This window comes from Sceloporus occidentalis, unplaced genomic scaffold, assembly GCF_023333645.1.
Source record: "Sceloporus occidentalis isolate IW3139 unplaced genomic scaffold, rSceOcc1.0.p SCAF_2, whole genome shotgun sequence".
Lineage (NCBI taxonomy): Eukaryota > Metazoa > Chordata > Lepidosauria > Squamata > Phrynosomatidae > Sceloporus > Sceloporus occidentalis.
In genome coordinates this window covers 268,973,926-268,986,844 of record NW_028316982.1, presented here as the reverse complement: position 1 = coordinate 268,986,844, position 12,919 = coordinate 268,973,926, and the positions used below count along the sequence as shown (strand labels likewise).

General features: G+C 42.9%; 1 protein-coding gene across 1 annotated transcript in view; it reads left to right on the top strand.

Annotated features, from left to right (window-relative positions):
* The window catches only part of UVRAG (UV radiation resistance associated), a 120,524-nt gene extending 111,807 nt beyond the window's left edge, over nucleotides 1-8,717 (top strand). Inside the window, exon 15 of the mRNA XM_089513015.1 lies at nucleotides 6,582-8,717. Within this exon, the coding sequence (XP_089369141.1) occupies nucleotides 6,582-7,272 (691 nt within the window). The 3' untranslated portion in view covers nucleotides 7,273-8,717. The remainder of the gene's footprint in view (nucleotides 1-6,581) is intronic.
* The last annotated feature ends 4,202 nt before the right edge of the window (nucleotides 8,718-12,919 follow it).

The following is a 12,919-nucleotide window of genomic DNA, read 5'->3' as shown; positions in this document are numbered from 1 at the left end:
CAAATCAAAGGTTTCAGTTACACACACCCCCTTTTTTTAAAAACATTTACATACTTTTGGTCTATAACTGCATTTTGGCTGATAGCCAGGCAATCCCAATTTAGTATTTTAACCAGGTGCTATCAAGTAATGTGCCTTGGAGGAAATACATTGTACGGAATCTATATTTGAGACTGTGAATTGTGTTCTATCTTTTCGAAGGTTTTTGTAGGCCTTTCACAAACACATTAATAACAGGGCAATCTATTTGGATATTATAAAACTTTTTTTTAAAAAAATGAGGAGTGGTTCTTTTGACCAGCAATGACATCTGGGAAATAACAACTCTTAAAATATCATGACAAAAATACTGTAGGAAAAAGCAGTCTGCCGTTTTTGTGCAATTCATTTTTAATACATCTTAAAATAGATTCTGCTTACAGATAGCATTTACTTCAAATAAATGTTCATTATGTTGGCTTCTCGGTGTAGACATTGCTTCATTTCTTGTTGCACGGGACCAACCCCTTTGTGACACACATAGGGCTGCCCTTTTTGCTGTCAAAGGTAGCTGCCCTGAAGAAGCAAGAAGTAGAAAAAGGATTAGCCTAGGTTTTTTTCCTTGCACAGAGGAGTCAAATGACCTTTTATGATTATTTGTTTTAATTGTATATAATTCCTGGTATTTTATTATTTTAACGTGTTGCTTTTGCCATTTTGAAATTGTTGGAGATTTATTCAATAAAGAATACTTCGACATTGCTTCATGTAGGCTATAGAAATCATATGGTCATTTTAAGAAGAATGCAGTCATTTCCCAAATTTGGAACCTCTCAGACATTGTCCAGATTGAAGTATTCAGTAGAAATACAATGGGCCTCTTTTCTGCCAAGGTTGTATCTCAGAAGAAATTGGGAACAGACTGTGGGCTTGAAAACTCTCTACGCCTGCTCTGTGGCAGCATGTCAGAAGCTTTATTCAGTCATTCGTAGTGGGAGTGTAGGTGGTACAAGCCTCCTCCCCACATTTCCAGACACTTGGATATAACTCAGAACTTTGCATGTCCAGTGCAGAGGTCTGAAAGGGGCACTGTAATGTGCTGAGCTACATATAGCTACTAATCAATTTCTGGCACAGTTCAAAGTGCTGGTTATGACCTATAAAGCCATGTGCAACTCAGGCCCAGGCTGTCTGAGAGATCATTGTCATGGAACCATAGAGTTGGAAGAGGCCTCATGGACCATCGACCTCAAGCCCATGGCAGAACCACTCTTGCCATGAATAAGTTCCTTCTTGTGTTCAATCGAAATCTCTTTCTCTCTCTCTCTGGCTTTGCTTCACGAACGAAGATTTAGGAAGGATTCATCCCGCACTTTATACAAGCGCGTTGGTGACTAAAAAGGCCAATCTGGGACAAACAGGTTCGGTTGCAGAAAGCACAGCGGAAAGTCTCCTTGTTTACGGGTTGTGATTCTTTCTGCGTTGTTGTTTCTCTTCGAGATTCGTTCGCCGTGAGCTTTCGAAAAAGGCTGCAGCATCGTGGATAGTGCATCTCCATGCCTCCCGATGTGAGGCCAGGGCGGACCATTGTTGGTGATCAATTTGGCCAAGCCTGAGATATTGTTTCAGGGAGTCCTTGTATCTCTTCTTTGGGGCACCCCTCTTGCGCTGACCCATGGCTAGTTCACCATAGAATACTATTTTTGGGAGGTGATGGTCCTTCATCCTAGAAACGTGTCCTGCCCAGCGCAGCTGCGTCCTCAATGCTGGTGATCCCTGCTTGCTCAAGGACAGCAATATTTGTCACATAGTCAGTCCAGCGTATATTTAGAATCGAAATCTACTTGCCTGTAATTTCAAACCATTAGACTTGGTCCTACCTTCTGGGGCTGCAGAGAACAAGTCTGTACCTTCCTCTCTGTGACAGTCCTTGACATATTTAAAGAATGCAGTCATGTCACCACTTGTTCTTCTCTTTCATGGTTGAACAGGCCAACTGCCTCAACCCTTCCTCATATGTTATGTTCTCCATTTTGTTCCCCAGAAGATCCTGCGTGAATTTTACAACCTTTGGGGATTTACTTTTTCTCAGTCCCTCCACCACCATAGGAAAGGGAGCCTTCTTGGTGGCTGCTCCCAGTCTTTGGCCCTCAGCTTATAACTGCTTGGAGCAGAAGGATTTTTTAAAAAGTGTGCTGCATGTTGTTGTTGTTATGCCCTTAATGTGTTTTAGCTCTTTTAAATTAATGTTTTCATTGGATTGTTCATCAAATTGTTTGTTTTAATTTTGAATATATTTTTTTCAGCAATTATAGTGTGTAGGGAGTTTGAGGAGTAAGTTTTAGGATGTGTTGTTGTTGTTGTTTGTAAGCCCCCTTGGCTCCATATTGGGAGAAAGGCAAAATATAAATTAAATAAATAATAAGCAAGGTTACAAAGCCCCACCACTGAGTTCTTGCTCATGGGAGATCTGAATCCATATACAACCCAGTGTGGTTAAAAAGCCTCCTTACAACCTTTGCAGTCAATTTGTGTAGGGCGATTGGAGGGTAGGTCTCACATGCTGTGTCCTGTCCCTTCCTCTTGTTTTAGGCCAATAAGCAGGTTGTTTCCTAGGGTCAAGGGAGAGACAAATTCTTGCATTAGACTTTTCAGATATATGAAATAAAAGTGTCAAAGCCTGAGAATCACTGCCCACCTCTCCATTAGTGCAGTTTGGCATGGCCATGCAGGTTTTTTGTGCCTTCAATGGCAACCCTATTCCAGGGCTTTCTTGGCAAGGTTTGTTCAGAGGGGGTTTGCCATTGTCTCTTTCTGGGGCTGAGAGAGCATGGCTTGCCCAAAATCACCCAGTAGGGGGTTGTTCCCACTAGGTGAAACCCCGCGTTCTGAATCGAATCCAAGGAGTGGCGTTCCTATTAGGATCCGATTTAAACCTAGAACGGTTCTAGAGCAACCCGCAATCGTCCCCACTACAAATCAAATCGTAGAGCGGGATAAAAATTTAAATCGAGTTTTCCTCATTTAACGCGTGTTAAAAAAACACTAGGGTCCGACCTACGTTTTCCCCTTGATTCGAGTTAGGAACCGGAGCATTTAAATAGGAACGACAACCTTTGAAATCGGGTTAGATGGATGGGAGGAGCCGAGTGCGATGGGGCTGGCCTTGGGGGAGTTGCCCTTTCTGTCCCCATCCGTCATGGCTGTGGCCATTTTTGCTTCCCTCACCCCTTTGTCCGCTGTGGTCTTTCAATAAGAGATAAGGATTATTTTTATTTTTTATTTTAATGGTTTACAGGCGCTTAATCTCTTCAGCGCTTTAAGCGCCTGAAGTCCCGGCTGCTCAAGCGCCTGCATCTGCCGGTGGATTGCAACCTCCCCTCTGTGTGGGGAGAGCCCATTTCTAACGGAGGAGAGGCAGGAAGGGAAGGCTCCTCTCGAAGAGGCATTCCCTGCCCGCTTGGGCTCTGATCTCGCCCAGACAGGGAAGGGAAGGCTCCTCGCGTGGAGGCATCTGATCTCGCCCAGGCAAGGAAGGGCTCTGATCAATGGGGGGGGGGGGGGATAGAGCCTTTCTCCCTCCATTTCTCAAATGGAATCTGCCTTCTCCTCCAACCCAGGAAAGAGAATCTTTGGGAAGAGTGCTCCCTCCCTGCTTTTCCAGCAGCCTCCTTCATTGATCTCTGGGCTCTCTGAAGGGATTCTCCCTGGCTGTCTTGGGAGACAGGATGCTGCCCTCCAAAACCTATCCCATAGTTCCTCTGGAAAGAGCTTGGGTTTCCTAAATTCGCTTTTCCAGCAGCCTCCCCCATTGATCTCTGGGCTCTCTGAAGGGATTCTCCCTGGTTGTCTTGGGAGACATGAAGAGGGGATGCTGTCATGCAAAACCTATCCCATAGTTCCTCTGGAAAGAGCTTGGGTTTCCTAAATTCGCTTTCCTAAATTCGCTAAATTCACAAACAGTCAATGAAATGGAAACGATGCCAAAAGATAAATCGCTTCCAAATATTCCGGATTAACGTTACGTCATTCTGATGTACTATTGATTGACAGCTCCAAATAAGGTATGGAGGAGAAGAATCGCTTTATTTAAACACCGATTTCATGCCAAGTAGGAACGCTTGCAGGTAAAAACTTCGATTTAAATAACCAGATGGGAACGATGAACAAAGCGATTCGGATAGCGGGATAAGAACAGTGTTATTTTGAATCGATTTTATTAAAAACATATTTTAAATCGTTTCAAATCTTAAGTGGGAACAACTCTAGAGTGTCTATAGCTGAGCTGGGATTCAAACTGATCTCCAGTCGTAGGCCAGTGCTCAAAACACTGCACCACACTGGCTCTTAGAGTGGACTGGGAGGTAGTCTAAACAGGACTTTAGAGCCAACACTGGAATTTTTCTGGAAGTGAGAACGCAGAAATGACTGACAGACATATTCACACTTATTTCTGCTAATGTTGGAATGTGTGAATACCTGGAACTTGGATGAAGTGCTTGGCTGTGGTGCAGAATTTTAAAATATGGCAGGCATGGCATGAAGCTTTGGACCAGAGGAATTGCAAAAGACTGTGATTTTTCCTCTCTCCTTGTGCGATATCATTTTGTGGGGGGCTGTATGGTTTGTGAGAGTAAATTATGGAGACGCTTCTGTGAATCAGAGGCCATCTCATCAAAAACATGGAGTGGGTTGTTCAGATACATCAGCACGTGGGCATAACAGAACAGGGTATGAAGGTTGGAGTGAAATGGTGGTGTTTGACAAAAAGCACAATCTCTGGAAATTCAGTTAGACTTGAAATGTATGCAAAATGACCCTACACAGCAGCAGCAATAGGTGTTAATTCAGTCACCTCAGTTTTGCTGAGTACATTAATACCTGTAGTGAGTGGGTAGGTGGGGAAGCTTATAGACTAACAGATTTATTGTGGCACAAACTTAAACGGTTTCCAGCTCACCTCATCAAACCCAAATGAATAGAACTGAGTTTTCTGATGTATTTCCTCTTCTCTTCTCTAGCAAACTGACATGTAATCAGGGGCAGTTTATTCTTCCATAGCCATAAATCCTATTGTGGTGGAGGGCAGCAGCACAGAAGTGAATTTGGCACCCTGGAAGGCTTGGGAGATGCACAGGCTTTAGATGTATTCAGTTCATGAGGCATATCGAGTACATACGTCCAAGCTGGAGCATAATTTTTTGTTGTTGTTAATCCTGACCCTTTAAACATGCAAAATACTGTAATAATTTTAAAGAAAGGGTCAGATACAGTGGGTAGACAAATAAACCCTTTGTTTATAGGAAACCTGAATTCAGACCTCACCGAATCACAAAGCTCAGCAACTGCCACAGTAGCCACCGTTTCTCTATGGATACCTTTTTTTTCATGGTGTTGTAGAAAACACAAGGAGCAAATATAAAGTACATATGACTTCAGACAAGGATATTGGGCCATAGTATTAACTACAGCAATCTGTTTTTTTAAAAAAGAATGATCACAAATGGAAGAGAGCTGAAGCTATGTTGGAAGTCGTCAGGTTTGTTAACTTTATTTGGGCATATTATGCTATGACCTTAAAAAAAAATCCCCAAATTGATGTACAGATGGTACTTGGCACCACCTAAAATAGCTTAAATGTTTAAACAGGCAAAGAAAAAAAATCTTACTTCAAAATGTGGGGTGCATATTGGAGCCTTTTATCACTCATGGTGGACCTGTGATTAAAAAAAAAACTAAGAAATTCTGGAAGCAAAGACAAAATTTGTTGCAGAATATATCTAAAATATTTAAAAGAGAACTAGCATGGTATAGTGATTTGATTTTTAGACTGTGACTCTGGAGTTCAGGATTTGAATCCCTACTAAGCCATGTAAACACACTGGGTGACCTTGGGCAATTCACACTCTCTCAGCCTCAGACGATGGCCAATGGGAAAGCCCCTCTGAGGAAACTTGCCAAGAAAACCCCATGATAGGGTTGTCTTAGGATCACAAGTCAGAAACAACGTGATGTGACACAAGAACATCAACAGATGTTTAAAATGAATGCAGATGTGCATCCAGGGCTTTTTTTATTTAGGAATGTCTAATGACCAGATTAGAGCTGTATGGTGATACATTATATGATACTGGCACCTCAATTACTATATGCAAGTAAATAGAAGAGCTCAGAAATTCCATCTAAAGAATTATGGCCATTAAAAAATGCTAGAGCTGGTAGAAATGGATAAATTATCCACTATTATTAAAGAAAAATCACCTGATAGTTTTGTTAATGATTGGAAACCATTTTATACTCATAAACATATGGAAAGTGTGGGTGTTAATGTACAAATATTAATAAAGAAGTACATAAAAGATATATAATTATGTCTCAGGAGTATGGGAAGTCATATATACCCTGCTCTTTAGAAATGCTCTCAGAGCAGTTTATTGGGGGGAGGAAGCTGTGGTTTTGTGTTGTGGGTTTTTTGTTGTTTTGTTTCGTGTGTGTGTGTGTGAAAAAAATAAAATGGGGGAGTTTGATAATTGTTCTGATTTTACTGATTATCATGTATTCTGCTAAAGCCATCTGTTTTAACCATTCTTCATCTTTTCTAGTGATCGACACCACATTTCCAGCGCCATTCCAGTTCCAAAGAGACAAAGTTCTACATTTGGGGGGCTGGATGTGGGCTTCTCCAGCAGCCATCCTTCTCCGGACAAAGGGCTCCGAAAACGGGCCAACTCAGAGAACGAAAGATTGCAATACAAGACTCCCCCACCAAGTTACAACTCTGCTTTAACCCAGCCTATTGCCATCGCAGGAGAGCGTGAGAAAAAGGCTGAGTCCTTATCCTCTTCGTTGGATACCTCCATTGACTTCTCGAAGGAAAACAAAAAAGGAGATGATTTGTGCAACAGTTTAAATGGTGGAAATAGGAGCCCAAACCTTTCTCGAGTTCAGCAGGAGTCTCTCCTGAGAGCCTCTCTTGCAATAAACGGAGCAACGCTGCCTAGCGAGGATCATCACAGTGCAGCCAGTGAGCAGCAGTGCACCTTCCGCGGTCCCCTTGGGGCTGATCTCCTCTGCACAGTTGAGCAAGCAGAAGAGATCATGGGCATGGAAGCCACAGGGTTTGGCACCGGAGACCAGCTGGAAGCCTTTAACTATATCCCAGTGGACCACGCTGTGGCCGTGGAGTGTGATGACCAAGTCCTGGGGGAATTTGAGGAGTTCTCCCGAAGGATCTGTGCACTGAACAAGGATGCCCCCACTTTCCGCAGGCCACGGAAGGGTTCGGACAAATGAGCTTTGGACACCATGGTGGTGGTGGCACATTGCAAAGGTGAAACTATGTATCTGGAAGGAAGATTAAAACTTGCACTCATAAGCCCTGGTCAGTTTTGGGGTGGAATTGGGAGTGGATGGTGAAGGAGAGAACTGTTGGTATAATTTTGGGGTGTCAATTTTGATTAAATGCAATCATGATATATCCACACTGCAGGTAAACAGTTACTGCTTTCTACCCTGGTTTTATTTACCAATTGCTCTGGCAGTTGGATCAGGCCATTTTGTGTATTGTCTGCTTCAGTTTTATTATTTAGATTTCTTTCAGCCTTTTCAAGGGGTGAGAGGGAGTTATCTAGTCCAACATTTGCCCTAAGACAAGCAGGTGAGTGTGTGTCTTTGCGTGCAGGCATGCCTCCCATGCACATTATCTTAACCTTCTCAACAGCCTGTTGCATTTGGCCGGGTCTTTCAGCTCTTCCTGGCTCAGGAGCATGTGCAAGCAGTTTTCTTCACTTAGGAAACAGGTGGTAAACTTAGCAATGAGATTTGTTGTTCAGAAAGGTCTGGCAAAACCTTGAAAGAACTCCTCTCTCTCCATAGTTATTTTTTCTTCATCCATACGCCACTGTTGTTGCCAGCAGTTACCCCAATGGAATGAATGGGGCTTCCAGGAAAGAATTCTTGAAGAAATATCCCATGCATTTCAAACGGTTGTGTAGACAGATGTCCCTTTTGGTTTGTTCCCATTGCTTCCAGTTATAAAATTTCTGTCAGGGGAGGGAGGGTTAATTGGGGAAAGGATCATCCGATTCTTACCAATGAGTAACTGACTCCTCTCCAGTCCAGACATGCTACGCACACTTCAGACCAGACCTATAAATGGAGGATTCTGCTTTTCAGATTATGGTAGCTTTCTCTCACCATTGGGACATGCCCCAAGTATACAAGAGGTGTGTCACCTGGGAACTTAATACCCTAAAAAATAGCCCCTAGGCACATTGTGATTATGTTGACTCTTATTACTATTTTATACCCTATCAAGCTATGACACGGTTTACAGACATGCAAGCTAGACTTCATGAATATGGTGCAATAGACTTGAGTCCAATTGAGTTCTTGACCATGCTCGACCTGACACTTGTTTTGGTTATCTCTTTTTTTTTAATCAGCCAAACCATCCATATTTTTAAACTGCAGTTGTCTTCAACCATTGATCCATGGGGCAAGTTTGGCTCTAGATAAGGTAGTTTACCACTGGAGCACGAGTTTCCAACTGCACTAACAAGTGGATTTTGTGGTCTGCTTGAGGTTCCTGACGATATGCATTTTGGAGTTCAGATCTGTCTGGCTCTGGCTCTTGCTTTCTACATTGTATACCGAAGTCTGGGCTCAATGGTGAGCTCATAATTATAAATATAAATATATATATATAAAAATATATAAATATGTATTACAGAATAAAACATTGAATTTACTTCATGGTGTCTGATAGCTTCTTTCCCTCCTGTTTGGCTCCTTTTTTCAACCTTTGTTGAAAACTGAACAAACTTTATAATAAATTGGAAAGATAAGAAATAAAATGGTTAAAGAAACTATATGTTCAATGAAAGCCTGGAGCATGGAGAAGAAGGCAGGAATCCTGTGTCACAGTCTATGTTCTGTAACTTCACACATAGAGTATTTTGTTCCTGGATCCCCCCGTGGCTACCAATATCTGTGAATCTGTGGATGCTCGAGTCCCATTGTATATAATGGAGTAGTAAAATGGTGTCCCTTATAAAATAGTAAAATCAGGGTTTGCTTTCTGGAATTTATATCTTTTTTGAATATTTGCAAGCCGTGGATGGTTAAATCCTTGGATAAAGAACCTGTGATATGAAGGGCCAACTGTTCTTAACTACGTAGAGGATGTGCTAAGAAACTCCATTAATGAATTGCAAAGATGCATAAGAAGACACTGAAGAGCCAGCATGGTGTAGTAGTTTGGATGTTGGACTGGGACACTGGGAGACCAGGATTCAAATCCCTGCTCAGCCATGGAAGCCCACTGGGTGACTTTGGGCAAGTATCATTCTCTCAGCTTCAGAGGAAGGCAAAAGCAAACCTCCTCTGAACAAATCTTACTAAGAAAACCCCATGACAGGGTCATCTTAGAGTCATGTAAGTCAGAAACAACTTGAAAAAACACAAGAACTGCCGAGGATACCAGCAAGAGCATTTCCATATGCATTGGTGCTCCTTAGTCAGTGTCCCCGATGCACAGTCTTCTCCAAGCTAAACATACCCAGCCCCCTAAGTCTTTCCTCAGAAGGGATAGTTTCCAGACCCTTCACCATTTTGGTGGCCCTCCTTTGGACACACTCCAACTTGTCAACATCCTTTTTCAATTTTGATTCCCAGAACTGGACACAGTATTCCAGGTGAGGCCTGACCAAAGCAGAATAGAATGGCACTATTAGTTCCCTTGATCTAGACACTATACAGTGGTCCCTCCACATTTACTGGGGTTAGAGGGTGTAGGACCCCGTGAATGTTAAACAAAAGCAAACAAACAAACCCACCTCTCTAGGAATCTCCACATTCTCCAGTGCAACTCTGTGGTCAACAACTGCCAGATGTTGATTATAGAATCCTGCTGGAGGACCTACAAATGTCTAGAGAAGTGGTTTTTTTTTTTTAGAAACTTCTAGCTTCTCCAGCACAGCTCTGTGGTCAACTTCTGGCAGAGTTGCACTGAAAGACCAAGATATTCCTAGAGAGAACATATTAATCAAAACTGCAAATAATCAAAGCCGCAAAGGTGGAGGGCCAACTGTACTTCTATTGATGCAGCCAAGAATTGCATTGGCTTTTTTAGCTGCCGCATCACACTGTTGACTCATGTACAACTTGTGGTCCACTAGGACTCCCAGATTTCTTTTGCATGTACTGTTGTCAAGACAGGTGTCCCCCATTAGCCTTTCATTTTTTCTGCCCAAGTGTAGTACCTTAAGCTTCTGTTGATCTTGCTTTTATTAGTTTTTGCTCAATTCCCTTAGTCTGTTACAGTCATGCCATCTATTCCTTCATCCAAGTCGTTGATAAAGATGTTGAATAGCAATCTGGGCCCAGGACAGAACCCAGTGGGACCCCACTGGACACTTCTCTCCAGGAAGAAGAAGAGGAGCCATTGCTGAGCACCCTCATCCTGAAATTTTAGCCATTTGGGGACTATTTTTTTTGCCAGGAATTCAATCAGTTTGTACAGCAGAAGAAAAACTACCATGAAGGCCATATATCAATATCCCAAGGGCCATATATCAATATCCCATTTCGCCCTTTACTGCCCTAAGGAGAGGTCTTGCAGAAGGTGTGCTAGAGCTAGGTTCAGGTCCTGCCAATGTAGGTCCAGTCTCATGAATCTTTGATGCAATTGAGTTCATTCCTGGTTAATACTAGACTCCCCAAGTCCTGATAACTCTTGGTTTTTCTGCCATTGTCATTAAGCGACAGTGGGGCCATGCTGAAACTCTCCCAAGATTTCTGGATGTACAGTGCACCCGCGTCATACGTGGGCACACCATACGCGGCTTTCAGCTTACACTGAAAGCTGCACACTGGAAGAAGTAATGGTTCAAGCGTCCATGGCACACTCACAGCACCGTGCCACAGTCATGAGTGGTATCCACCATAAGCAGTATTTCCTTTACACGGAGGGGGTGGGAGGTCTAGAACGCATCCCCTGCATAAGGGAAGGGCGCACTGTGTATCAAACACCTAGGCACTGTCAAATGTATCTGTTTCTTTTTCTTCCTACAGAGTAGTTAGCCTGCAACTGAGATTATACAGTATGGGATGCATAGTGTCAGTCTAAACTCACATCACTGTTGTGCTGTCCTTCTGCTGAATATTGACATTGTGCAACCGAAGGCCAATATTGCTAGTTATTGTCTCACCATGTAGCGCGGAGTGCGCAGTGGCTGTTTCTGCAATGCAAGGGAAATCAGATGGTTCATTGAAGGCACTGATGAACAACTGAAGCATAACTACACACCATCCAAGAATGCACAACAACTGCATGGCTGGAATCTTGTAAATTAGCCCTAAGTACTGTTAGACCCATGATATAATTTAGGCCCATGAGAAAGGGTTATATCTGGGGAATTCCAGTTATGTAATCATGATCTGAACGTATTTGTTGCACAGAGGGCGAAGAAATACTACCAAACTCATGTGTGAGGTTATACATTGGTTTGACACCAATAAGATTCCATCTGGCCTCTCTTCTAAAACCTGCTTTTGTGAGAATCCAGATAACAGAAAATGGAGATGAAATTGAACTTAACCACAACACCAGAAACAAGGTCCCTCTTGATCTCTGCATTGCTGGGCAAGGTCTTTATTTTCACTAGAAGGAAGATTCTGCATTTGTTGGGACAAAATAAAGGAAGGCCAGAGCCACGTGTACCCCTTGGATTCAATGGAGAGAAGCCATAAAATAGCAAAATGTCTTTAATGATTATATTTATAACAATTTCACCTGTGGAAGATGGCAGGGAAATTCACAAGAGCACCATGGAGATTTATACTGGAAGATTCCTCAATACTATTCCAAATGAGACATGTGCTGGTATTTTTATCACCGGCTTAAAGATACTGGCTTCTCCCGGTCTAGCCTGGTAATGGAAAAATGCATCTGCTTTTAGATTCAAATGCCTAAAAATCAGGAAAGAGACAGATGCTTGAATTTCTTAAGGAAACCACTGGTATTTATCTTGACTTTTCAAAAGGAAGATAGGAATGTTGACAGTTGACTCTTCATGGCAAGCTGGCAGCTTTTTTTTTTTAACATAGCAAATTGTTATAACAGTATGCATCAAAACCTATGGAGTTAAGTTATTAAAACCAAAACTTGTAAATAATATTGGTCAAGACATTTTGTTATTATTGGTCTTTTTTTAAACCTCCCCCTATGCCTTTGTTACAAGATCAACACATTTATGTAACTTGTTCTACTACATATGTAACATAAGAATAAGTACAGTGGAACCTCGCCATACGCGGGGGATCCGTTACGGATCCCGCCACGTATGGCGATTTCCGCCTATGCTCGAGCCCCATTGTAAACAATGGGGCTCGTGCACGGCAGCGCGGAGGTGCGCGGGGCGCAACGGGCGCACGCAGGGCGCAACGGGCGCACGCAGGGCGCAATCGGCGCATGCGCCCATTCAACTGAATGGGACATGCCACCCCTTCCGCCCCGCGCGCGCCCAGCAGCTTGAGCGTGTACGCTCAAAGCCGCTTATAAAAAGTCCGCGTATGCGGAGGCCCCACTGTACAGGTTGAGTCTCCCTTATCCAGAATTCTGAAATCTAAAATACTCCAAAACCCAAAGTTGTCCACATGGGTGGCTGAAATAGTGTTATCTTTGCTTTCAGATGGCTCAGTGTGCACAAACTTTGTTTCATGCACACATTTATTGTGAAGAGCAAAGTCATTAAGGAGCCCTGTGGTGCAGTGGTTAAATGCTGGTACTGCAGCCGTTCATTCACACTTGTGAGTTGTGAGTTCGATTCCAGACAAGGACTCCAGGGTCGACTCAGCCTGGCATCCTTCCGAGGCCACTAAAATGAGCTTGTTGGGGCAAATTAGCTTACAGTTGTAAACTGCTTAGAGACTGCTTTGT